This window comes from Schistocerca nitens, chromosome 4 (genome assembly GCF_023898315.1).
Source record: "Schistocerca nitens isolate TAMUIC-IGC-003100 chromosome 4, iqSchNite1.1, whole genome shotgun sequence".
Classification (NCBI taxonomy): domain Eukaryota; kingdom Metazoa; phylum Arthropoda; class Insecta; order Orthoptera; family Acrididae; genus Schistocerca; species Schistocerca nitens.
Genome location: NC_064617.1, coordinates 445,688,247 through 445,714,251, shown reverse-complemented (window position 1 = coordinate 445,714,251; position 26,005 = coordinate 445,688,247). Strand labels below are relative to the sequence as shown.

The window sequence follows — 26,005 nt, the reverse complement described above, 5'->3', positions numbered from 1 at the left end:
TTTTGATTACTTTTACAGTAATGTATTATTCATGCAAAATAAGTTGACACTTGGCGTGGTGGCTGACAGGAGCGACTGTAAATGGGAAATGCATTTACAGTCACTTCAATGAGCCACTGTGCCGGGTGTCAGCTTAGTTTACGTGATTAGTACATTTTGCAGGTTTCCCTGATTAGATTGTTCACCATTTTTTCATCACTGGTAGTGGAGTGTGATTATCTTATTGCACTGTCAGATTTTCATTCTTAAATTGCTTCATAAACCTTTGTACACTACTCTAAAGATGCATTGGTCACCATAGCAGTCTGAAAGCTCTATTTGCTATATGCCATTCAGACTCCTTATTTATAAGAAATGAAATCACTCTCTAAACTGCACATAACTGAGAGTCAGTTCATCACAATTCCTGTAAGTATCACCTGAATATCACACCATTGTACCGTTTCAGCAATCTCATATGTCCTGGGTAATATTAATATTATTCGTGACCTTCATGATGACATTTATCCTATTTGTTAAGATACTTCTGTTCTTTTCGAACAGCACTAACCAGGTCTCGGGTCAGTGGGTTGAAGCTGATACTCAGGCAGTTTCTAGCACTTCTTGTAAACAATATTCTGTTCACATACAGAAATTGGTTTACACATCTTACAAAGGTAATACTAATATGTATAACAAATCATTGTACAAAAGCAGATTTTTATTGCTATTCCTTTTTTATTATTGTTGAAATATTTGTAGACTGAATTGAAATCATTGTCTTTTTAAATATGAGGGTGGTTGGAAAAGTTATCAGAATGGGGGGGGGGGAAGTATATATATATATATATATATATATATATATATATATATATATATATATATGGTTATAATAGAGGGAAACATTCCACGTAGGAAAAATATATCTAAAAACAAAGATGATGTGACTTACCAAATGAAAGTGCTGGCAGGTCGACAGACACACAAACAAACACAAACATACACACAAAATTCAAGCTTTCGCAACAAACTGTTGCCTCATCAGGAAAGAGGAAAGGAGAGGGAAAGACGAAAGGATGTGGGTTTTAAGGGAGAGGGTAAGGAGTCATTCCAATCCTGGGAGCGGAAAGACTTACCTTAGGGGGAAAAAAGGACGGGTATACACTCGCACACACACACATATCCATCCACACATATACAGACACAAGCAGACATATTTAAAGACAAAGAGTTTGGGCAGAGATGTCATCTCTGCCCAAACTCTTTGTCTTTAAATATGTCTGCTTGTGTCTGTATATGTGTGGTTGGATATGTGTGTGTGTGTGTGTGTGTGTGTGTGTGTGTGTGTGTGTGTGTGTGTGTGTGTGTGTGTGTGTGTGTGTGTGCGAGTGTATACCCGTCCTTTTTTCCCCGTAAGGTAAGTCTTTCCGCTCCCGGGATTGGAATGACTCCTTACCCTCTCCCTTTAAACCCACATCCTTTCGTCTTTCCCTCTCCTTCCCTCTTTCCTGATGAGGCAACAGTTTGTTGCGAAAGCTTGAATTTTGTGTGTATGTTTGTGTTTGTTTGTGTGTCTGTCGACCTGCCAGCACTTTCATTTGGTAAGTCACATCATCTTTGTTTTTAGATATATTTTTCCTATGTGGAATGTTTCCCTCTATTATAACTAATACAACACTGAAACTTTTCTTATTTTTCAGTGTAGACTCGTTGTAGATTAATGTACGTGGTCCAACGATGTTCCAGTGCCTTGATCCCATCTCGAAAAAAGTTTCCTCCAGACCTGCAAAATAATTGTCAACTCTGGCTATCATTTCTTCGTTTGAAGTGAATCTTTGTCCACCAAGAAACATTTTCAGTTTTGGGAAGAGATGGAAGTCAGATGGAGCCATATCAGGTGCATAAGGCGGGTGTGGCAACAATTCATACCTTAGTTCATGTAACTTTTCCATGGCGACAGCATGTGTGTGCGGGCGCACATTGTCCTGATGGAAGATGACTTTCTTCCTTGCTAAACCTGGCCTTTTCTCATGTATCTTTTGTTGCAATTTGTCCAGGAGGTTAGCATAGTATTCTCCAGTAATTGTTTGCTCAGTGGGGAGATAATCTACAAACAGAATCCCCTTCGCAGCCCAGAACACTGATGCCATGACCTTTCCCACTGAAGAAATTGTCTTTGCTTTCTTTGCTGGCATGTTTCCACTGCTTTGACTGTTGTTTTATCTATGGGGCATAGTAGTGCACACAAGTTTCATCTGTGGTCACAAGCTGGTGCAAAAAATATTGTTATTTTCTCCCAAAACGGGCCAAACATTGTTCTGACATGTCCATTCTCATGCGTTTTTGATCCACCATCAAGAGTCGCAGCACCCATCTTGCAGATAATTTTTTTCATTTCTAATTATTCAGTTAAAATGTGATATACCCTTTCAGATGACATCTGGTGATCCTCCATGACTATTTTGTGCACTTTGCAATGATTTTTGGAGTAGTGACACGTCTTGGTCAACCACTGTGCGGATCATTGTCTAAGCTCTCCAGACCAAATTTGAATTCATTTGTCCACTTGACAACAGCTGAATATGAAGGAGCAGAGTCCTCCCGTGTATTCTGGGAATCTGCATGAATGTACTTTGCTTTCATACCATTCTTTACAAAGTACTTAATCACTGCTCAAATCTCCCCCCCCCCCCCCCCCCCAAATCCCCATATGGGCCACACCATTGCCACAGCTCTCTTCCAAGAGCACTGACATGGCACATGTTTACCGGCAACAGTCCAGTAAATATCACGTGGGCAACTCGTTGCGCTAGTGCTGACCTCTCATGGTGATTCCGAGAACTTTTCAAACCACCCCCGTATTCCACCAATTCGAATGCAAGTCATTATATTATTCTTTCAAAATGGTGAAGTACAATATGAAAATGCATATAACACACACACAGTTATTGTGAAGCCAGTGTTACATGCAGTAAGCATCACTGTAAGTTTGCTAGATGGTGCACATCACTGTATAGGCTACCTGGCTGAGGGGTGGCTGCTTTCTTAGCATCTAAACACTACTCTTCCATATATGCATCTATTCAAGCAATACTGCTTTATTTCTGTTCTGTGGAGTTAAATGACGCTTCGATATTAATTTCCACCTGAGCACCTCCCTACTGCGGTGACACTTGTCACGGGGCCCACCTTGCACGTTCTGATGTTCCATCCTAGCAAGACTCTTTGTTGGCCTGCACAGGTAGCATTCAGAAAATATTAAAAGGGAGGTAGTATCGGAACTATCACCGAAAAAACATGGAAAGCTCCTTGCAGGCAAGTAGCATAACAGTCAGTGGTGCCTACATGTAAGCTGTAATTTATAACAAAATTTATTCCATGTGACGCAGGCTTAAGACATGATAATAATGGAAATTGCTGGATGGAATGATATGTAAAATAAGAGAACAGCAACCACTCACCAGTAGCGGACTGATGTCTGGCGCATGGATGCATGTAACAGAAAATAGTATTCAGTTTAGCTTTTAAGTGCATGCTCTTCTTCTGGCAAAAATACATTCACACAAACAACACTGAAGTGGTCCTGAAATGTAGGGCAACGTTTTGTGAAGTCAGGTCATGGCAGTGCATGGAGGTTGTGGAAACAGGCTGTCGATAGTTCGGACTGACAATATCAAAAAGTTAAAACATTTTATTAACACTCATTTGTCTACAATGGCAGTTTCTTGGTGGAGACGGTGTTTTGCCCCATTCAGCATGTGGAGAGGCATCATATGATGGCAGATTAGATTAGATTAGATTTACTTTCATTCCAGTTGATCCATAGTGAGGAGGTCCTTCAGGATGTAGAACATGTCAGAAAAACAATAATACATGACAAATATTTACAACTAAAACAAATAAGTTAATATAACTTCCACAGATCCCAAGTGGAATGATCGTAATTTATGTTTATTTATTTTTTAATGAACACTATATGAAAGGATCATTTTTACAAAACTCATTTACTAATATAGCATTAATTCACTTAATTTAAAATCTAAATTTTTTATTTGTTTATCGGTAATAACCATACAATACAACTACTACAGTACTTACTTGGAATGAACACATTAGTGCACTGAAATTGTGCAGATGTCACACAAAAAAATCAGTTGGTTCTACTGAGAAATTCATCAGTGGAGTAGAAGGAGCTGGCCAGCAATAAATCCTTTAGGCTTCTCTTAAACTGAATTTAATTGGTTGTTAGGCTTTTTATGGCTGCCGTAAAGTTATTGAAAATGTGAATTCCTGAATAATGCACACCCTTTTGTATAAGAGTAAGTGACTTTAAATCCTTGTGAAGATTATTCTTATTTCTAGCATTGATTCCATGAACTGAGCTGTTGGTTTGAAAAAGTGATATATTTTTAATGACAAATGTCATTAAGGAATAAATATATTGGGAAGCAGTAGTTACTATCCCTAATTCCCTAAACAGGCCTCTGCAGGATGTTCTTGAGTTCACACCACATGTAACTCTTATTGCATATTTTTGGGCCCAGAAAACTGTAGCTTGGCTTGATGAATTACCCCAAAAAATAATCCCATATGACATTATGGAGTGAAAGTAAGCATAGTATGCCAGCATTTTAATTTTTATATCCCCTATGTCTGACAATTCGCATTGCAAATACAGATTTGTTAAGATGCTTCAGCAGTTCTGTGGAGTGCTCCTCACAGTTGAATTTATTATCAAGCTGTAATCCCAAGAATTTAACTTCTTCTATATGCTTGTCATCATACGTTAGGCATATACTCGTGGGACACGCCTTACAAGTCCTGAACTGCATCTAGAGTTTTTTTTCTCTCTCTCCAATGTTTAGTGACAAAGAAGTGGCTAGGAACCAGTGATTAATGTCCACAAATTTTTTATTAGCCGTTCTTTCTAAGACTGCACTTGATTTGCTATTTATTGCAACATTTGTATCATTGGCAAACAAAACAAACTTGGCATCTGGTAATGTTACTGCAATCTGACAGTTACTGCACTGTGACATAAGCCACATAAGCTGCCCCCCCCCCCCTCCCCAAATGCTGACTGCAGCGTCTTACACAGTGGCATGTGGCCTCATTACTGGGACATGGCCACCTATGAGCAGAGCCTCTAGTGCTGGATGCTCCAGTGTTTCTTCCTGGGGATGCTAGACTCTGACAGTAGAGCTCGCCCCTGCAAGTGACTGCCAAGGCACCTAGGACAGAAGGATGGGAATCGGAACTGTGTGGGTCTAGAGTTGCTGCCCTCCAGGGCAGGAGTCAGGCAACTGCCGGAAGTTGGCCAGGTGACAGCCCACCAAAAGACAAGTATGAAGTTGAAAGTTGAAGGTCGAGGACTTGGCACTAGCAGAAGGTGTGGCAGTGGAAGTCTGAAATAGTAGCAGTTGCACACTACCCAAGGGTGTCCAGTCATCCAGTGTGGTGTTCCCATCTCTGTTGGCACTCCTGGACTGCTGATGCCTGGGCTCATATAAATGTTCATTTATACTCTTCCCAGCCTACCTGTTGTGCCATGTGGCTGCTTCCAGCCACACTCTGTACAACAAATCCTTATTTTTAGCGTGTGGCAACAGCTTGTCTCACACTGCAAGAGTTCATTTTTACCAGTGTGGTTGCAGTATTACAATACCTGGCCTAATTTATCTCGTGCTGTCTGAAAAGTCCCTGATGCTGGAGGAAACATGTGTCCTCCAACTGCCTTCTACTGCTGTACCTAGTGCAGGTAATTTCACTAGTAATGCCCAAAAATGCTCTTCAGATAAAGAAGCCCCTGGTGTTTACCTCAAGCTGGTCTGCAACAGAATTCAACATACATGGACACAATGTACAATATTTTACAGGTTTCTCCTTTAAATACTAGGCAGCTTGAGCTGCAAGGTTAAAGACTACGAATTTTCTCTACTGATTTAACTCCTGGGCTTCCCCCCAGGGGGTCCACAACTCTTTTGTGGATATGTGCATAGCGAGCACGGGACCCCGAGCTAATGTGGCCTTCCTTCCTTTCCGGGCTGCATAACTTCCCTTTCCACATCCTTCCCCATCCCCCATCTTCACCCCCCCCACCCTCACATCTGGCTCTTTACTTCCCCCTCCCCCCCCCCCCCCCCTGGGAGTATGGTTTGTGCCTACGTCCGGAGACGGACGCTCGAAACAGTAACAAATTCTTTGCTTTCTCCGCTTGCAAGTCTTCGTCCTTCTTCTGTCCTTCTCTTTTCCTTACCTCTTCTCTTTGCCCTTTTCTTCGCTGCGGCGTTTGAGACCCCTCTTATTTCCTTTCCCTTTCTCTTTTTTCCTCCCTGTGCGTGTCTGAAGGCCGACCCACGCATTTCTATGCGTAGCCAGTGACGGGGTAACGCGTAATTCCCCGCCCTGGGTAGACAGGTAGGACACGTACGTACTCCCTGGTAACGGCCAGGCCCGGGGAGGGGTGATTACCCGAGCTGATGCCTTCCGAAAGTGCCGATTAGTCCCTCCGTCCATTTGTCGGGTGGTGTGACCTGAGGTGTGAACAATCACCTAAGGCGGGAGTGCCCTCAGAGAGGGCCCCCACAAGGGAGGAGCACGCCATCGGAGGCGCCGGTAATCATGGGGGATTCTTCCGCAATGGTTTCCTCACCTTCCACTATGTCAGCTCACAAGCGTGAGTTCACTGAGTCTCAGCCACAGACAGTTCTTCCATTGTTGCCACAGTTCCTTGTTGTTTCTCGGTCTGACGAAGGTCACGACTTCTCCACGGTCAACCCTTTCATTATTCAGAAAGGTGTCGACGTAATTGCAGGTCCTGTAAAGTCTTGTTCCAGATTACGGAATGGCACCTTGTTGTTAGAAACAGTCAGTGCCCTACAGGCACAAAAATTGCTGCGTACTTCACTGCTCCACACCTTCCCTGTCCGGGTTGAAGCGCACCGCACTTTAAATTCCTCGCGTGGAGTCGTTTATACACGCTCCCTCGATGGATTGTCTGACGAAGAAATTCAGCACTACCTGTCTGACCAGGGCGTAACGGCTGTTCATAGATTTATGAAAAGGGTTGACACGAACATCATTCCAATCCGCACTGTCTTCTTGACATTTGACAAAGTTCAACTCCCATCGAAAATCAAAGCAGGCTATGAGATAATTTCCGTTCGCCCTTACATCCCAAACCCTACGCGTTGCTATTGGTGTCAGCGGTTCAATCACACCAGCCAGTCCTGTTCCAATCCGGCCAGATGTGTTACGTGTGGCAAGGATGCCCATGAGGGTGCTTGTCCACCTCCAACCCCTCGCTGCATCAACTGTATGGGTGACCACGCTGCTTCCTCTCGAGATTGCTCCATTTTTAAAGATGAAAAGCTCATCCAGGAAATCAGAGTGAAGGAAAAGGTGTCGACCTTTGCTGCTCGAAAATTATTCGCCAGTCGACAGCCCGCCGTGCCTCAGACAGGAAAATACAGCACTGTCCTTGCTTCTCCTCGGCCAGCAAAGGAGGCAGCCACGCAGACTTGGGACCTCACCTTTAGTACCACGGTCGTCAGATCGGCCAGCGCAAAGATCGCCCGTTCAACCTCACCACTTTCGCCTGCCCACTCTATGGCTCAGCCTTCATCGGGTTCTCCTAAATCTCGAGCCCAAAGGTCAGACACCAAGACTTCGAAAAAAGAGCTTAGTCATGAAGATTTTTTACGTTCCGCAGCTTCACAACCATCGGCTCCTCCTTCATCTAAACATCATATTTCCAAGAAGGCTAATAAGAAACCCAGTTCATCTCCTTCTCCGCCAAGGTGTGTCCCATCTACAGCACCACCTGGTGGAAATTGCCCTCGGCCGTCTTCTGTGTCGCCGAGGTGCACTGCTGGCGGCCGATCAACCGGCCGATCGCTGGTGGCAGGAGCTGCTCCTGAACAACCTATGGATCAGGATCTTCTGCCTTCAGCTGAATGCCATTCCATGCTGTTGGTCGCAAGCTCTGAGCAGTCGTTGAGTTGACGGAAACCTTGGTCACATTCCTCCATTTTCTGTTTACCCTATGTCCATTATACACTGGAATATCCGCGGCATTCGAGCCAATCGGGATGAATTGTCGATCCTCTTGCGATCCTACTCGGCGGTCATCTTCTGTCTTCAGGAAACAAAGCTGCGTCCCCATGACCGCTTTGTTCTCCCCCATTTTCAGTCTGGCCGATTTGATCTCCCCTCTGTTGAAGGCACTCCAGCCCATGGTGGACTCATGATTCTTCTCCATGATACTCTCCATTATCACCCAATCCCCTTAACCACCTCCTTCCAAGCTGTCGCTGTCGGTCTTTCCCTTTCTGGATATACCTTTTCTCTTTGTACTGTATACATTCCATCGTCCACACCAATGGCACGAGCTGATCTCCTTCATCTTCTTGGTCAGCTTCCACCCCCCTATTTGCTGGTTGGGGACTTCAATGCCCACCACCCGCTTTGGGGATCTCCACATCCTTGTCCACGTGGCTCACTATTGCTAGACATCTTCCACCAAGCAGATCTAGTTTGCCTCAACACTGGGGTCCCTACATTTTTGTCTGCCTCCACGACAAATTTCTCTCATTTGGACCTTTCGGTCGGTACTGTTCCGCTAGCTCGGCGCTTCGAATGGTTCTCCCTTGATGATACACACTCGAGTGACCACTTTCCATGTGTCCTTAGACTGCAGCCTCAACTGCCATATATGTGCCCGCGGCGCTGGAAGTTTGCCCAAGCCGATTGGACACTTTTTTCGTCTCTAGCGACATTCGATGACCGTCACTTTCCTAGCGTCGACGATGAGGTCACACATCTTACCGACGTTATTCTTACAGCTGCGGAATGTTCAGTACCACGCACCTCCGAATTGCCCTGGCGCCCCCCAGTTCCTTGGTGGAACGAGGCATGCCGTGACGCAATACGTGAGCGGCGACGTGCTCTTCGCATTTTCCGCCACCATCCTACTTTGGCCAACTGTACCCGCTGTAAGCAATTCCGTGCACGATGCCGTCGCGTCATCCGCGATAGCAAGAAGGCGAGCTGGAAATTCTTTACTAACTCATTTAATAACTTCACTCCCTCCTCGGAAGTTTGGAGTAGAATTCAACGGTTATCTGGCGCGCCTAGTTTCTCCCCGGTCTCTGGGCTCACTGTCGCTCATGATACGTTAGTGGACCCTGTCGCAATTTCTAACTCCTTGGGTAAACACTTTGCTGAGATTTCGAGCTCTTCAAATTAACCGCCAGCATTTCTCCCGAAGAAACGTGCAGCGGAAGTGCAACCTCTTGCTTTCTTCTCTCAAAATCGCGAAAGCTATAATACTGTTTTCTCCATGCGGGAACTCCAACATGCACTCTCTTCTTCTCGCTCCTCCGCCCCAGGACCGGATGGTATCCACATCCAAATGTTGCTGCATTTATCAACCCTTAGTCTGCGTTACCTCCGTCGCATTTATAATCAAATTTGGACCGACAGTACTTTCCCAGACGATGGCGGGAAGCTATCGTCATTCCTGTTCCGAAACCTGGAAAGGACAAACATCTCCCCTCTAGCTATCGCCCCATTTCTCTCACGAGTAGTGTATGTAAGGTTTTGGAGCGTATGGTGAATTGCCGTTTAGCTTGGTGGCTGGAGTCCCACAGTCTTTTTAACACCTGCCCAATGCGGTTTCTGAAAGCATCGTTCTGCAGTTGACCATCTTGTTTCTCTCTCCACTTATATCGTGAACAATTTTCTCCGCCAAACAGTAGCAATATTTTTTGATCTGGAGAGAGCATACAATACCTGTTGGAGGACAGGCATCCTCCGCACACTGTTCTCTTGGGGCTTTCGAGGTCGGCTGCCACTATTTCTTCGCGAATTTATGGCAGAGCGCACATTTAGAGTGCGGGTGAACACTACTCTCTCCCGTACTTTCTCCCAAGAAAACGGGGTACCCCAGGGCTCTGTGCTAAGTGTTGTACTGTTTGCCATTGCCATAAATCCAATTATGGACTGTCTCCTTCCCGATGTCTCAGGCTCCCTCTTTGTGGACGATTTTGCGATCTACTACAGCTCTCAATGGACCAGCGTTCTTGAACGATGTCTTCAAGGATGTCTCGATTGCCTCTACTCTTGGAGCATCGAAACCGGCTTCCGTTTTTCTCCCAGTAAGACCGTTTGTGTTAATTTTTGGCGACGTAAGGAGTTTCTTCCACCCTCCTCACATCTAGGACCTGTCAACCTTCCGTTTTCGGACGTCGCTAAATTCTTTTGTCTTATGTTTGACAGAAAACTGTGCTGGTCCTCCCATGTTTCCTATCTTTCGGCTCGCTGTCTGCGATCCCTCAACACCCTCTGTGTCCTGAATGGTACCCCCTGGGGAGCAGACCGAGTGGTCCTTCTCCACCTCTTTCGCTCCTTAGTGCGCTTTAAATTGGGCTATGGAAGCATAGTTTACTCCTCTGCTCGGCCGTCTATTCTTCGTCGTCTCGACTCTGTCCACCACCGTGGATTACGTTTAGTGTCTGGAGCTTTTTACACCAGCCCTGTGGAAAGCCTTTATGCTGAGACTGCTGAACCTCTGCTGTCCAATCAGCGAACAGTCCTTCTGAGTCGTTATGCTAGCCATCTGTCTTCCATGCCTGCTAATCCAGCCCATGACATTTTTATCGGCGCCTCCTTTGATGTAGGGTATGCAGGCCGCCCCTCCTCCCTACTACCACCGGGAGTCCGCTTCCGTCAACTGCTCCATTCTCTTTCCTTTCGCTTTCCTAAAACCTTCTTGACAACTTGGGGTACAGCACCGCCTTGGCTCCGTCCCCGGATCTGCCTGCTCCGTGACCTTTGTCAATTTCCCAAGGATGGTACCCCTTCACTTGTTTATCGTCGGGCATTTGCTGCTCTATGTGCACAAGTGAAGAAAGCCACATTTATTTACACTGATGGCTCGAAAACATCGTTAGGTGTAGGGAGTGCCTATATTGTTGGCGACACCCCAAATCAATTTCGTCTTCCCGACCAGTGCTCGGTTTATACTGTGGAGCTTTACGCCGTTCTCCAGGCTGTCCACTACATCCGTCGCCATCAGTGGATACAGTATGTTATCTGCTCAGATTCTCTCAGCTCTCTCCTCAGTCTCAAAGTTCTTTGCCCTGTCCACCCTCTGGTCCACCGGATTCAGGACTGTCTGCGCTTGCTCCACCTGGGGGGCGTCTCGGTGGCGTTCGTCTGGCTCCCAGGACACGTTGATATCTGTGGAAATGAGGCGGCCGATATAGTGGCCAAGGCTGCAGTCTCTCTTCTTGGGCCAGCTATTCAATCGATTCCCTTCACCGATCTACAGAGCGTTTTATGTCGTTGAGTTGTTCTTTCATGGCACGCACATTGGTCGACACTTCCCCATAATAAATTGTGGGACGTGAAAGCTCTTCCTTGTGCTTGGACCTCTTCCTCCCGAACGCGTCGTCGGGAGGAGGTAATTTTAACTAGACTCCAGATAGGGCACTGTCTTTTTAGCCATCGACATCTTTTAAGCGGCGATCCTCCCCCACTCTGTCCCCACTGCTCTCAGCTGTGGACGGTAAGACACCTTTTAATTGAGTGCCCCTATTTTACTCTGTTACGCGCCCGTCTACAGCTGTCGCCTGATATATCGTCAATTTTAGCAGATGACACGCGCTCGGCGGATCACGTTCTCGAGTTTATTAGTGCCAGTGAAATGACGTCAGTCATTTGAAGCTTTTTTTGGGGACCACCAACCCCTTTCTGTAGTGGATTTTTAAGCCTTCCTTCTGCTTTTAGTTTCTCCAATTTTTTGAGTTTCGTTCCCATTTCTGCTGGTTTCTATTTTCGGTTTTTATTGTTTCCTAAGTCACGGACCGGTCGCTAATGACCGTAGCAGTTTTGCGCCCAAAAAAAAAAAAAACCAACTTAAAACTGTTATTGTCCTCTTACACTTAGCTAAGCCACTATTGTATCTCTTGTGGTGTCGCCTAACCCTAACCGTGGGCCCATGCCCTGTGCAGTAGTTCTTTGCGTCATTGTAAATAGTAGGGAATACGTTTCATAACATTACTCCTATTAAAATAGTGAATAGCCATGCTTACAACCATTATCACTCACTTGCAAACTTGGAATAATACAACTGAACTCTTTCCCTCCATAAATTATCCCTGACAAATCATCCTTAAAAGCATGTGAACAGACTCCATTAAACTATTATGCTCAGCTTCTTTTTTTGTCTGTCTGGTGGTTTTATAACCGGTTATTTAGGAACATTGTTTGTTCTTTGCCATTGCAACAACAGTTTCGATTATGCTTTCTTAGAAAGTGTATTCCCAAATCTGTTCTCACATATGAACTCATATGGTACTACCACCCAGAATACATCAACAGAGACACTCTCACTCTGTTGCTAATCACACACTGGATTTGCCCCGAAATGCTCAGCTGTCAGGTACTCCTGCCCATGCAAAGCAACTTCCTGGTACCTTGTGGCACAGTGTTGTTTGCTTTAAGCCTTAGCAGTTTTGTTCACAGTTTAATCAATTTGTCCCTTAATGTGCATGAACCTTGCAACAGCAATCCACTGGCAACAGTTTACACTAGCTGGAATTTTGTTTCTCTGGGTACCTCTGTGCATTACCAAAGGCTAATTTTGGTATAATATTTGGACAGAAAATTTATACCCAGGTTTGCCTTGTGCCCTTCACCTACATTACACTCATCTGATCATCAAGCTGTGGTTGTGTTGTAAACAGAACAGCTAGCAGCAGCACACTTGAGCAGCTTGCTCTGCAAGTTTGTGACCCAGTACTCGAGTTACTATTACATTCTGAACCTCAGTTGTACACTTCTCAAAAGATTTCGACTTGTCTTCTCAATCACTCACTCTACCAACACATCCCCTCTTTCTTCTCCTACACTCACACTGATTTTGAGGTAATTTGTGTGTGTGTGTGTGTGTGTGTGTGTGTGTGTGTGTGTGTGTGTGTGTGTGTGTGTGTGTGTTTACTATTCCTTTCACAGTATCTGCAATATCAACTATGCATTCCCTGTGGTATCTACATCATCATCATCATCATCATCTACAGTTCCACTCTGTACTACACAAAAATCAGTGGCATACGCATTTCACGGTACATCTGGGCCAGGGTCCATGACCTCTAAACAACACCTATTATCATCCAGTGGGGTAGACAGTACTGGACTTAAATCATACGTTTTGCTATCCACATACTTACTCACTTTGGTACAGCCCACATTCATGCCATCTGGCACTTCAGCTACTTAAGACTCAACAGTTCCACATGATGTTAGAGCTGATACTTCCACGTCACTCCCTTAACATCAACAATATTAGTATCCCAAGCACTGAGCCAACTCAGTACAATGTCATTGCCCTCTTTGTTAATTATCTTAATTTTCCCATTCATTGGATTGTTCCATTAGGAGTCAAATTTTGGGACAAAAATTTTTGACAGCACTTAACTTCGGTGATCTTATGGGAATCGTACCACTGCGGCAATGCCATTGGCCATTAGATTGTATTGCAAAGTGAAACTAAAATAAAACTCTTAGTTTAACAACCAAATTGACCTTTAAAGTCCCAGTAAATCCTCCTCCTCCCCCTCCTCCTCCTCATCAGTGCCCTCATCATATATAATATGGTCTTCATTACCATCAAGAGCATTACTTAAGTTGCACTGCTTCAAAATTTAACAATAATGTCTTCTCTCACTCTAGACCAAGAGTGTTTTATCCAATGACGCACCTGTTTGATTGATTGTAGGTCATTTTAAATCTCCCTTCAGCTGAATTCATGTTGTGTTTCATCCATCATCCATTTGTTCCATCTCTCTCTCTCATGTTCACTTTAAATGGTTTACTTATTGAGACATCAAGAAGTTGCAGTTGTGAAGTAAGTCCTCCCGGATTAACAACAAGCTCTGGATTTCTGTGTCTTAATTTCTCTTTCACAGAATTTTTCAAATGGCTACTAAACTGATATAGTACAAATAGAGAACTCTTCTTCAAAGAACCTTTCCTTCTCTCCCCATTCTGTTAATCCATAATTTCATACCAGCCCCATCTATCCAACCCTTGTCATGTACATGAACACCACCACCTGGTGGTATTTAAGACTGTTTTGGCATTGTTTTGTGCTTGAAAATGATCATTGGATGAAGTTTGGCACTGTCAACACAACATGAAAGGACAACAGTGTAGTGCATTTTTTCATGTCCACTTGTTTTTTATAGTTACAGTTTTAGCACATCAAATATCAGAGTAGTTTTGTCCATGTTTGCTATTCCGCTTAGTTCCACACTGGTTTTCTTTCGATATTGTATAATAAAACAATGGAAAGATAATATTTTCTCTTCACCCTCCTGTGGCATTTTTCAAGATATTTTGGTATTGATTTGCTTGCTAAGTCCATGACGCTTCATGAACCTGTAGCACCAACCAACTCAACCCTTAAAGTCTGTTAAGTTCACCTGTAGTGCTAGGGTACAAGCATGTATTTAAATCATGTTTGTATTAATTCCAGCGCCATTCTGACAATGTCTTTGAATATATTTCAATACAGCACCTTCTAGTTTTGGCCATTTGGCATTCAGTCCTATATTTGTACATTTAGTCTTAATTTTTTTCTGTTCTCCTGTACTAGTGTACCAATCGTGAATAATTTTTTTCCCCCCCCTGTTGGTGGAAGGTTGAAATGCCAGTCAGTGCTCTGTTTCCATATTCTTAAGCACATGCTATAAGTTTTAATTTATAGCCTTCATTAAGTGAATACCTTTCATTTTTTCCCATTACAAAACTAGCTACTAACAGAAATATTTTGCTGCTACTGATAACACAAATGATTTTCAGTTCAAGTTCAGTGGCATATAGACTGCAATGATGTGTCATAGGCTAGACAGTACTCAGGGTTTATGATGTGAGGTGAGAGGGAGACACTGTTAGCAAGCTTGTGAATCCCTGAAACTCATGGTCGTCTCTTAGGAACTGCTGCTGCCAGTTGAATTTAATGTTGGGATTAATGAGTAAGGACAGGGGGGAGAGGGGATGGGGGTTTGTGGGTAAGGACAGGGAGAAGAGGGGGTGGAGGTGAGTGGGTAAGGGCAGGGGGAGAGAGGCAGTCTGGTGTAAGGGGCTAAGAGTAGAGGGAGAGGGGCGGTGCACAGTAAGGGGGTAAGGGCAGGGAGAGAGAGGTGTGGTGGGGGGGGGGAAGAGGGCAAGTGTGGGGAGAGAGGGGGGTGGGGGTGGTAAGTGGTAAGGGCAGGGAGAGAGGGGTTGGGTGATAAAAGTGTAAAGGCAGGGGGGGAGAGGGGTTGTCAGGTGGTGGGTGTGGTCAGGGAGAGAGAGGGGGGGGGTGAGTGGGGAAGGGGGTGAGATGATGTGACTTACCAAATGAAACTGCTGGCAGGTCGACAGACACACAAACTGCCAGCACTTTCATTTGGTAAGTCACATCATCTTTGTTTTTAGATATATTTTTCCTACATGGAATGTTTCCCTCTATATATATATATATATATATATATATATATATATATATATATATATATATATATATATATATATATAAAAAAAGAAAGATGATGAAACTTACCAAACAAAAGCGCTGGCAGGTCGATAGACACACAAACAAACACAAATATACACACAAAAAAACACAAATATACACACAAAATTCAAGCTTTCGCAACAAACTGTTGCCTCATCAGGAAAGAGGGAAGGAGAGGGAAAGACGAAAGGATGTGGGTTTTAAGGGAGAGGGTAAGGAGTCATTCCAATCCCGGGAGCGGAAAGACTTACCTTAGGGGGAAAAAAGGACAGGTATACACTCGCACACACACACATATCCATCCACACATACAGACACAAGCAGACATATTTTCTGCTTGTGTCTGTATGTGTGGATGGATATGTGTGTGTGTGCGAGTGTATACCTGTCCTTTTTCCCCCCTAAGGTAAGTCTTTCCGCTCCCGGGATTGGAACGACTCCTTACCCTCTCCCTTAAAACCCACATCCTTTCGTCTTTCCCTCTCCTTCCCTCTTTCCTGATGAGGCAACAGTTTGTTGCGAAAGCTTGAATTTTGTGTGTATATTTGTGTTTGTTTGTGTGTCTATCGACCTGCCAGCGCTTTTGTTTGGTAAGTTTCATCATCTTTCTTTTTAGATATATTTTTTCCACGTGGAATGTTTCCCTCTGTTATATATATATATATATATATATATATATATATATATATATATATATATATATATATATATATATAAAAAGAAAGATGATGAGACTTACCAAACAAAAGCGCTGGCAGGTCGATAGACACACAAAAAAACACAAATATACACACAAAATTCTAGCTTTCACAACCAACGGTTGCTTCGTCAGGAAAGAGGGAAGGAGAGGGAAAGATGAAAGGATGTGGGTTTTAAGGGAGAGGGTAAGGAGTCATTCCAATCCCGGGAGCGGAAAGACTTACCTTAGGGGGAAAAAAGGACAGGTATACACTCGCACACACACACATATCCATCCACACATACAGACACAAGCAGACATCTTGTCTGGGTGGGGGGGAGGGGGAAGAGGGGGTTGTGAGAAGGCAGTACATCATCTGGACAAGGGAAGATGTGGTGTGGACAGAAGAAAGAAGGGAAAAGTTTAGACAAGGCAGTGCGTGACAGGTTAGCAGAGGCTTAAGCCAGGTGGTTTGTGATACTGATTTTTGATTGTAATTTTGCTTGCAAATAGTAGGTGACAAGTTTACAGTCTCTCCCTCCCTCCCTCCCCTCCCCCCTCCTCCCTAATGATAATCCATCCAATTTCTTGCAGTGACTTCAGCTGGTGTCTGGATGTTTGAACATTGTCAGCTGCAGAGGAAGATCATCAGCAAATACCAAGCAGTTTAAACTTGTATCAATTTTGGTGCTTTCGACACTTATATTCCTTGGGTTAACATTGCACCATTCTCTCATTATGTAGTCTAGTGCCCATTTGTATGGTAATGGTGATAGGCAGTCACTCTGTCTTAAGCTTGTTTTTATGAGGAATGCTCCAGAAATTTATCTTCTAAACTTGACAATTGATTTGATGGTGGTTAGGGTAAATTCTGTTAGTTTAACTAGTTTTTGATTGATTCCTAGATTTATAGAATTTTTAATGCTGAAGGTTACCAAATGTTATGCTTGAGGTTTGTTTTGTTTCCTGTAATATTCCACAATTAATTTTAAATTAATGAACTGCTCTGTACAGATTGTCTTTGGTCTGAAACCTCTTTGGTAATCCTGTAACTCCTGTTCTAGTTGTTCCTTGATTCTTCCACATAGGACCTTTGATAAAATCTTGTGAGTGAATTCTAAGAGAGATTCGTCTGTAGTTGTTAAAATTGCTCTTATCCCCATTTCTGTGTAGTGAGCGGATGGCCACGATCCAATTTTTGGAGAATTATTCAGCTGTCCAAATTTTTGTTAGTCATGTAAGGAGTTCATGAATCTGTCACATGAATATTTCCACGTTTTGACAGAAACCTGATCTTTTCCACATACCTTGTAATTGTTTTCCCCTTTGAGTACTTTTACTTCTTTCTTACACCGGTGTTTTCTGTTGATTTGTAGGAGTTCTTTGGGGTTCCTCAGTTATTAAGGCATGTGTCCACTAGCAAAGAAACTTCTGTGAGTCACCTGCAGAAGCTGCTTCTGCAAGTTCTTTGATGTGGAGTCACGCCCAGAAAGTTGACTACTGCAAGTTTCATCAATTTGTAGAAGTAGCTTCTGTGAGTTAGTACTAACATTTTCTTGCATCTTGTTGCAAGTGCTTGCCAGTTGGAACTTTTCCTCAAACTTGTAGAAGTTTTGTATGTTGAGTGCCAATACAAAAATGTCATTGCTGAAAAGGAGAATGGTGCAAAGACAGATTGACACAAACAAATGTACCATTGGAACCCCGAAACATAAATAATTGACCACTCTCAACCAAGAAACTGCAAAATGAATTTACTGATGGATTTGGTTCAAGAGAAGGGGAAGAAGAATGACAGTAGGGATGTCTTTAAATTTTAGCATAAACATAAATGTTTGTAATGAGTTGTGTTTGTAAAAATGAAAGAGTAATTAAAAGCAATCTCTTGGTGATACAGATAGATTACAAAATTTTTGTATATTGTGTTTGGATACATTTCAGTTGCATTCAAAGTAATAAATATTTATTGCAAAAATTAGGAAATAATTAACAGGTGACCTCTTGGTGATACAGCTTGCAGCATTTTTGCATCCCATTTTTGAATATTTTATTGTAAAATGGACAAGAGATTTTTGAAACTTGCATATAAAATTCTCACATAGTTTTTAATCTGAGTAAAGTCCTCTGATTTTTGTCCATTCAGTGGTGTTTGTTAACCTACGTACATCTTTGTATCCATTTCTTCATTTTTTCTCTTCTCAACTTTGTTTTTCTTAACAACCTTACTTCAATAATAATAATAATAATAATAATAATAATAATAACAATAACAATGCAACGATGATGTTGGCTGCACTGAGTTTTAACCATGACACTGTAAACTTCCACTTGCGTATATCTAGTGGAAACAGTTTTCCAGGTTCCTGAAATTAACTTGCCCATGCCAGTTGTAAAAGTAAACTTGCACTAGTTTTGTTCTAATGTAAACGCCTCAGCAAGTGCTTGCAAAAATTATTTGCAGGAATTACTTGCTATTGGAGGCACACCTTTAAATGCTTCTGCATGATTTCAGCATTTTCGTGGTTAGTGTGTGTCATTCTTCCATTTTCATATTTCACTATTAGTGGAGAGGGCTCATACTGCTCTACTTGTTTCCTAAAGATTTCATAGTAGTTCCCGAAATTGGTTTTTTGATAGTTGTCTGCTATAGAGTTTGTTATGCCTTTGTGAAATCCTCTTTTGATTTTGTTAATGTATTGTACAGATTTTTTCCTTTCATTTTGAGGTTCATGGCATTTTCCTCTGTTTTGTATATTTGAAGCTTTAACTGTGCTTCCTCATATGATTTTTCACGTTCTGATGTCTACCACGAGTGTTTCCTTCATTTATTGGTTTTTCCATTCATTTGCTTCAACAGAGTGAATTTGATTTTGATTTTAACTATGTAATGGCCTGAGCTTGCGTCTACTACTATTAATACTTTAACATTGTAACTTTCCTTATGTACATGGTCTAGCTGCCATTCTCCCTTCATCCTGTCTGTGTGTTTCAATGTTTTAACCTAAATTGGCTTCTTCCTGAAATATGTTGATTTAGATATAAGACTGTATTCTCTGCAGAGTTCTAAAAATCTTTGGGCATTCTTCTTTGTAAAGTTCTGTGGACCCCATTTTCTAATTACATCTTTATATTTCTTTTTTTTCCAACAGTGCATTGGAGTTTCCCAATAGGATTTTTAGATTCCTTTTATAACAATGTTGGAAACTCATGAGTAGAGCAATACACAAAATAAGGGAAAGCAATCACTCATCGACATGTGGAACAACACATGGAGCACAGAAAGACATCACAGGAAACAGCATTCACACTAGCTTTCAAGGTCTTCCTCTTTTTCGAGCAAAAGTACACACACAGACACCCAAATGCTCACTCCTGTGGCCATCGTGAGACTGATTATTGATACTTGATTATTGAAAGCAGTTGCTTCAGCTGATGGTGTTGCAGAGGGGCTAAGGAAGGCTGCAAAGAGGCATTAGTGGGAGAGAAGCAACTCCTTGGACAGATGACTGTATGGCCGCACAACAAGACAAAAGGAGTACAGAGAGTAGAGCAAAAAGAGGTAACGGAAGTGGGAGAGGGGTGGGAGAGGAAGGTAGAGATGAGAAGAAGAGGGAGAAAAGTACGGGAGAGAGTAGGGGGGGAGATGGAGAGGGGTAGATAAAGGGATGGATGGAGGGAGGGAGGGCGGGGGGGGAGAGAGAGAGAGAGAGAGAGAGAGAGAGAGAGAGAGAGAGAGAGAGAGATATGAATGCTTGCATGATTAGGGGGGGAGGAAGAGTGGTGGGAGAAGGCATCTCATGATCTATGCGGTGAAAGAGTAATGTGGACAGAAATGAAAAGGGAAAAGGTAAGTTGAGGCAATGGGACTAGGTTAGTGAGAAAAGTCCCATCTGATCTGGACACACAGCAAGGACAAACTTTGCTGTTTCCTCCATAAACTCAACATCTATTCCCAAACTCGCTTCACCTGTTCCTTCTCAGCTCATGAAGCCAACTTCGTAGGTGTCACTCTCCACCTTTAAGATGGCTCCATAAATGGATCTGTCCATATCAAGTGCACCAAACACCAACAGAACCCCCACTTTGACAGCTGTCACCAGTTCCATGTTAAAAAGTCTCTTCCTTACAGCATCACCATCCACGGAAGCTGAATCTTCATTGGAAAGCAAGAGTTGTTGAAATATACCGATAATTTTACCAGAGCTTTTACTTAGTCAATATCCTATCCAGCTCACCCACAAACAAATCTTCCATGCTATCTGCTGCTCTGACACCAGTAAACCAGTTTATCATCCACCGTCCAGCACACCTGACCTCCCAGTCCTGCACCCCATGGATCATTGCCCTGTGGTTTTCCCAGGCGCTAGACCTGTCTCATACACCCATCCACCACCTTCTCCTGCAGTCAACCCACAAGCATTTTTTACCTAATAAAAGGCAGGGCCATATGCAAATCAGCCATGCTATATCTCAGGAGAAATCATATATGTAAGTTAAAGAAATTTTCTGAGCCATTGGTTCAATTCTCTGACAAGAGGGTCGAGGGGGAAGGAGGGAGGGATGAAGGGAAACGACTGTTGAGGTTTAGGATATGGGGAGAATTATGGAAAAGTTGCCCAGTAGCCTGGGTTGCCAGACGGGATGGAGGAAAGCGTGATTGCTGGGGACTAGACTGGACATGATTTGAGTTTTGAAATTGTGGCTTATGCGGTCCCAACAATCAACATTTTCTTTCCTGTCCTGCTTGCTAAGTCTCTTCTGATCCTGAGTTCTGGGCATCTTGCATTTCCTTTATTTAACCTGTTACATTAAATTAATCTTTTCTGTTCACAGTTTATTCAAGAAGGTCCCAATTTTTTTTGCCTAAGGCATGAAATAAAACTAACATATTTTTACTATCCTGGGTCATAATTTAGACTCCTGTTTTACAAATTATATTTGAAGCCTTCATCATCTTTAACTGGGAGAGGGTGTTCTGTGGTTCAACACATATTCAGTTAACAAGAAGTCAGTGATGGCATAGGAGTGAAATGATGTAAAATTTTACACATTAAATTGCTTGGGCAGAATGAGCTGGCTATATCTTTTATCTAGCAGGGAATTTGTTCATAGACACCTGGCAAAAAGATAGAAACTGTGTCTGTAACACATCTTCCCCACTGCAGCATGTAGTTGTCTGGTGAATAAGATGGTTTGGAATAGCAGGAAGGGATATTTCATATCTCAGTTCATAGGGCTCACCTTACACTGTGATCCAAAGTATCCGGACACCGGGCTGAAAATGACTTAGCAGTTTGTGGTGCCCTCCATTGGTAACAATGGAATTCAATATGGTGTTGGCCCACCCTTAGCCTTGATGACAGTTTCTACTCTCGCATGCATACATTCAGTCAGGTGCTGGAAGATTTCTTGTGGAATGGCAGCCCATTCTTCACGGAGTGCTGCACTGAGGAGAGGCCTGGCATGAAGTTGGCATTCCAAAACATCCCAAAGGTGTTCAATAGGATTCAGGTCAGGACTCTGTGCAGGCCATTCCATTAAAGGGATTTCTGATCATGTAACCACTCCGCCACAGGCCGTGCATTATGATCAGGTGCTCGATCATGTTGAAAGATGCAATTGCCATCCCTGAATTTCTCTGCAACAGTGAGAAGCAAGAAGGTGCTTAAAACATCAATTTAGGCTTATGCTCTAATAGTGCTATGCAAAACTACAAGGGGTGCAAGCCCCCCTCCATGAAAAACATGACCACACCGTAACACCACTGCCTCCCAATTTCCTGTTGGCACTACAAAAGCTGGCAGATGACGTTCACCAGGCATTCGCCATACCCACATCCTACCATTGGATCACCACATTGTGTACCAAGATTCGTCACCCCTCACAACGTTTTTCCATTGTTCAGTCGTCCAATGTTTATGCTCCTTACACCAAGGGAGGCGTAATTTGGCATTCACTGGCATGATGTGTGGCTTATGAGCAGCTGCTAGACCATGAAATCCATGTTTTCTCACCTCTCACCTAACTGTCATAGTACTTGCGGTGGATCCTGAGGCAGTTTGGAATTCCTGTGTGATAGCCTGGATAGATGGCTGCCTATTGCACATTGCGATCCTCTTCAACTGTCGGTGGTCGCTGTCTGTCAACAGATGAGGTTGGCCTGTACACTTTTGCGCTGTATGCGTCCTTTCACTTTTCCACTTCACTACCACATTGGAAACAGTGGACCTAGGGATGTATAGGAGTGTGGAAATCTCGTGTACAGACATACGACACAAGTGACACCCAATCCCCTGACCACGTTTGAAGCCCGTGAGTTCCGTGGAGTGCCCCATTTTGATCTCTCATGTTGTCTAATGACTACTGAGATCGCTGATATGGAGTACCTGGCAGTAGGTGGCAGCACAATGCACTTAATATGAAAAACGTATGTTTTTGGGGGTGTCCGGATACTTCTGATCACATAGTGTATCTCAGAGCGGGAAAGTTAATCAACTGAGTTAGCACATCTCAGAGTCACTTTTCATCAGAAAGTTTATAGTGAAAGACAGATGAGGCTCACACTGCTCTTTTGACCAACTGGGAATTGGGAATGATAAAAGTAAGTGTGGAACCAAAATCTATGACCATTTGGCCTGGGAAATTTAAATCTTCAGTAGGTGGGGTTATGTCTTAGGCAGGTAGAATTGAAAAGAGATTTGTCATATCCAGTGGAAGCATGGTGTTGAGTGTTTGATTACCATCTAATATTAGATCCAATTTGGGTTTTGTAAAGCGTGTTCTTAGTTTCTCTAAGGCAAGTGTCTACCATGCAGTTGGGCAGAACATCGGGAACATTGAAGACCAGACAACAAGCATCACACATGCTTACCACAGCTTACCAAATCTGCTATTGCAGAATGTTGCCCTTTTACTGGTCATCTTATGCAATATAACACCACACAAACTCTGGTGTTCACTTCAAACTGTTGTGATAGTATTATTAAGAACCAGTTGAGATTAAATTAGCAGTGACCTTTTAAATAGAGATGGAGATTTTTCTTTAAATTATACTTGGACTCCTGCTCTTTCTTTTGCTGGTCATACAACATAAGGACAAAGTTAATGCTGGTTGTTCACCTGCTGGTAATTAATGTTCACTATAGATACTTCTGACTTAGTTTATGTGGTGGCACTAAGTGTTTACAGTGTGTGTGTGTGTGTGTGTGTGTGTGTGTGTGTGTGTGTGTGTGTGTGTTTTGTCTTTCTGCATATGCCATATTATGGTTTCGGTGGGTGTGGCCCCACATACTGAGGTTTTAAATTTCCCAGCATAGCACTCTCTCATTACGTTTGTGCCTTGAAAATGACAGGGTGTTCACCTATAAAAATATCAGTGGTTGTTGAAGACGTAACATTACTTTAGTCTCTTAAGTTGTTCAAACATGAAAAATTATATTCGTGCATTTGCTTATGTCTAATCTTCTTGACAAGAGAAACAATACTAAAATAGGTGTAGCGTTGGTTATTCTGTATGTAATGGTCAGAGTGTGGAAAGAATACTTTTATTGACTTAACACACTATCATATGATGATGGGTGCTCACACTGAATGATTGTAAGATGTGAACAGAGATAATCAAATTTCTTCTATTTGTCATGTTTTATTTTAATCAAAGCACGCGCACACGCACACGTGTGTGCGTGTGTGTGTGTGTGTGTGTGTGTGTGTGTGTGTGTGTGTGATGCAAAAATTTTATCTTTGGCTAACTTCCCATGATCTATCAAATTCAGGTTGTTAATAAAGCATGAATATGTTGGGAAAAATTTTATACATTAAGTTGACAAAGAAATTCATAATTCCTGTATTAGTTTCGGTGAACCATTTTAGCTTTTAATGATGTAATGAAGTTTTCTTTCTTTTTTGTAATGTAATATTCTGTATTGTCTTCTTGATTTCATTTGGTTAATTTTCAGGTACTATTGGCAGTAGGATTTGTAAGTTACACATTAATTCTGTCTCTCAAATACATGGTTATTGATAAAGAGATCCCTGCACATGTGTTTTCGTTGAATGATTATGGAAGAACCGAAGTGTTTTTACAGCCTGGATTGTGCAGTGAGGATTTAATACAGTCTTATGAGAAAGAGATTGAATCCACAGAGTCAACATTAACTGTTATCAGCAGTTCTAATGACATAGGAGATGTACTTCTCCAACAAGGTGTTTCAAATATTGCAAAGTTTAGAGAGAAAATAATTGTTGCTGCAGAATTTAAATGTGATAGTAATAGTGTGCAGGCAAATGCATTGTATTCAAATGTAGCATTGCATGGTTTTCCAATATCAGTAAATATCATGAGCAATGCTATGTTGAAATTCTTCAACAATAAGTTTTCTATTGTTTTCTCTTATCATCCATTTAAGACAAAGGTGAGTAACTTCTATTCTCTTATCTCATTGAATGTAATCATGTTATGCATGAAAAGTTATGAACTGGAATAAATGCTTTTTTGATTTATTTTTATCATTTTGCAGGAGCCACAAGAGACTGTTCCAGTTGAAATAATTGGTCTGCTTTGGGTGGTATTAACACCTCTTGCTGTCTTGTATGTGGTATCCAACTTTGTTACGCTTCCCTTGTTAGAAAGAGTAGCGAAGTCAAAACAAATAAAATTTATGGCTGGAGTGAATCCTATAACATACTGGCTATCCCACTTTCTGTGGGATTTTGTGTGTTTTACAGTTGTAATCGTTATGCTACTTGTCTGTATTATTGTGTGTGATCATCATGGATTTTTCACTAAACCAGAGATGTTATGTAAGTATGGTTTTAAGCATTTTGTGTTTTTGGAAATCCTACACTACACTATGTTATTCACATTGTTTTTAGTCTATCTGGACTAAAAGCTATTGTCAGTTTTAGACTTAGTTCTGACTTCTAGAACTTGTGACTGAGATATGTTTATTTGGCTTTTACATCTGAGGAATTCGAAGTCAGTGTTCAGTTTGTCCCACATCTACACTTGCAGTCACATTGCCTGGACTGCCATACATTATATGGTAGGGAGTACTGAAAGCAGTATTATTTTTCGTCCCATCCTCCCTCTCTTCCTTTCCTCTTCCCTTCACAGCTGATGGAAGGGGGAAGAAACAACTTCTAAATTTCTGTATATATCCTAGTCTATTCAGTTTTACTACTACTGCTGCTGTTGCTGACATTGCTGCTACTGTTGTCACTTAGAAGTGAAGTAATATATTCCAAAAACTTACTATGAAGACGGGTTACAGAATATTCAAGAGTGCCTAGTGTTGCATAATATTTTATATCTGTGTTTATCACTTTACGAATACACAATATAATTTGTTTTGCCTTTTTCCTAGACTCTGAGTGAAACAGACAGTATTTAAAAATGAAGGAAAAATGGGAGTAGTACATCAGTATTTTTGTTTTATGTATCTAAGAAGTTAAATAATGTCTATAGTCCAATCTGTAAATGATGGCAGTTCACGCAGCTCGAGACATAGACGGGGATTGCATTGTTGCTGGTTCCAAGCGACAGTTGCAGTAAGCGCATATACATACTGTGCACTTACAGAAAGTGTGTGTGCTACAAATTGTGTGTCTCACTTGCTTGTGCAGAATTTCTTACTTGCCACCATCACCACCCTTGAAAACTCTCAACAGATGGAATAAAAATAACTCGCTGCAATCATGTTTAATGGTCGCATTGGCTATGACATTTGCAGCAGACTGCTGATAACACTAACAAACGTTTATTGGTTGTCAGAGTATGAATGATGTAG

General features: G+C 42.3%; 1 protein-coding gene across 2 annotated transcripts in view; it reads left to right on the top strand.

Annotated features, from left to right (window-relative positions):
- The window catches only part of LOC126253711 (phospholipid-transporting ATPase ABCA1-like), a 466,051-nt gene that overhangs the window by 339,162 nt on the left and 100,884 nt on the right, over nucleotides 1–26,005 (top strand). For both annotated transcript variants that reach the window (XM_049955246.1, XM_049955245.1), the window contains exons 16-18: nucleotides 544–656; nucleotides 24,176–24,631; nucleotides 24,737–25,019. In XM_049955246.1, coding sequence (XP_049811203.1) covers nucleotides 544–656; nucleotides 24,176–24,631; nucleotides 24,737–25,019 — 852 coding nt within the window. The remainder of the gene's footprint in view (nucleotides 1–543; nucleotides 657–24,175; nucleotides 24,632–24,736; nucleotides 25,020–26,005) is intronic.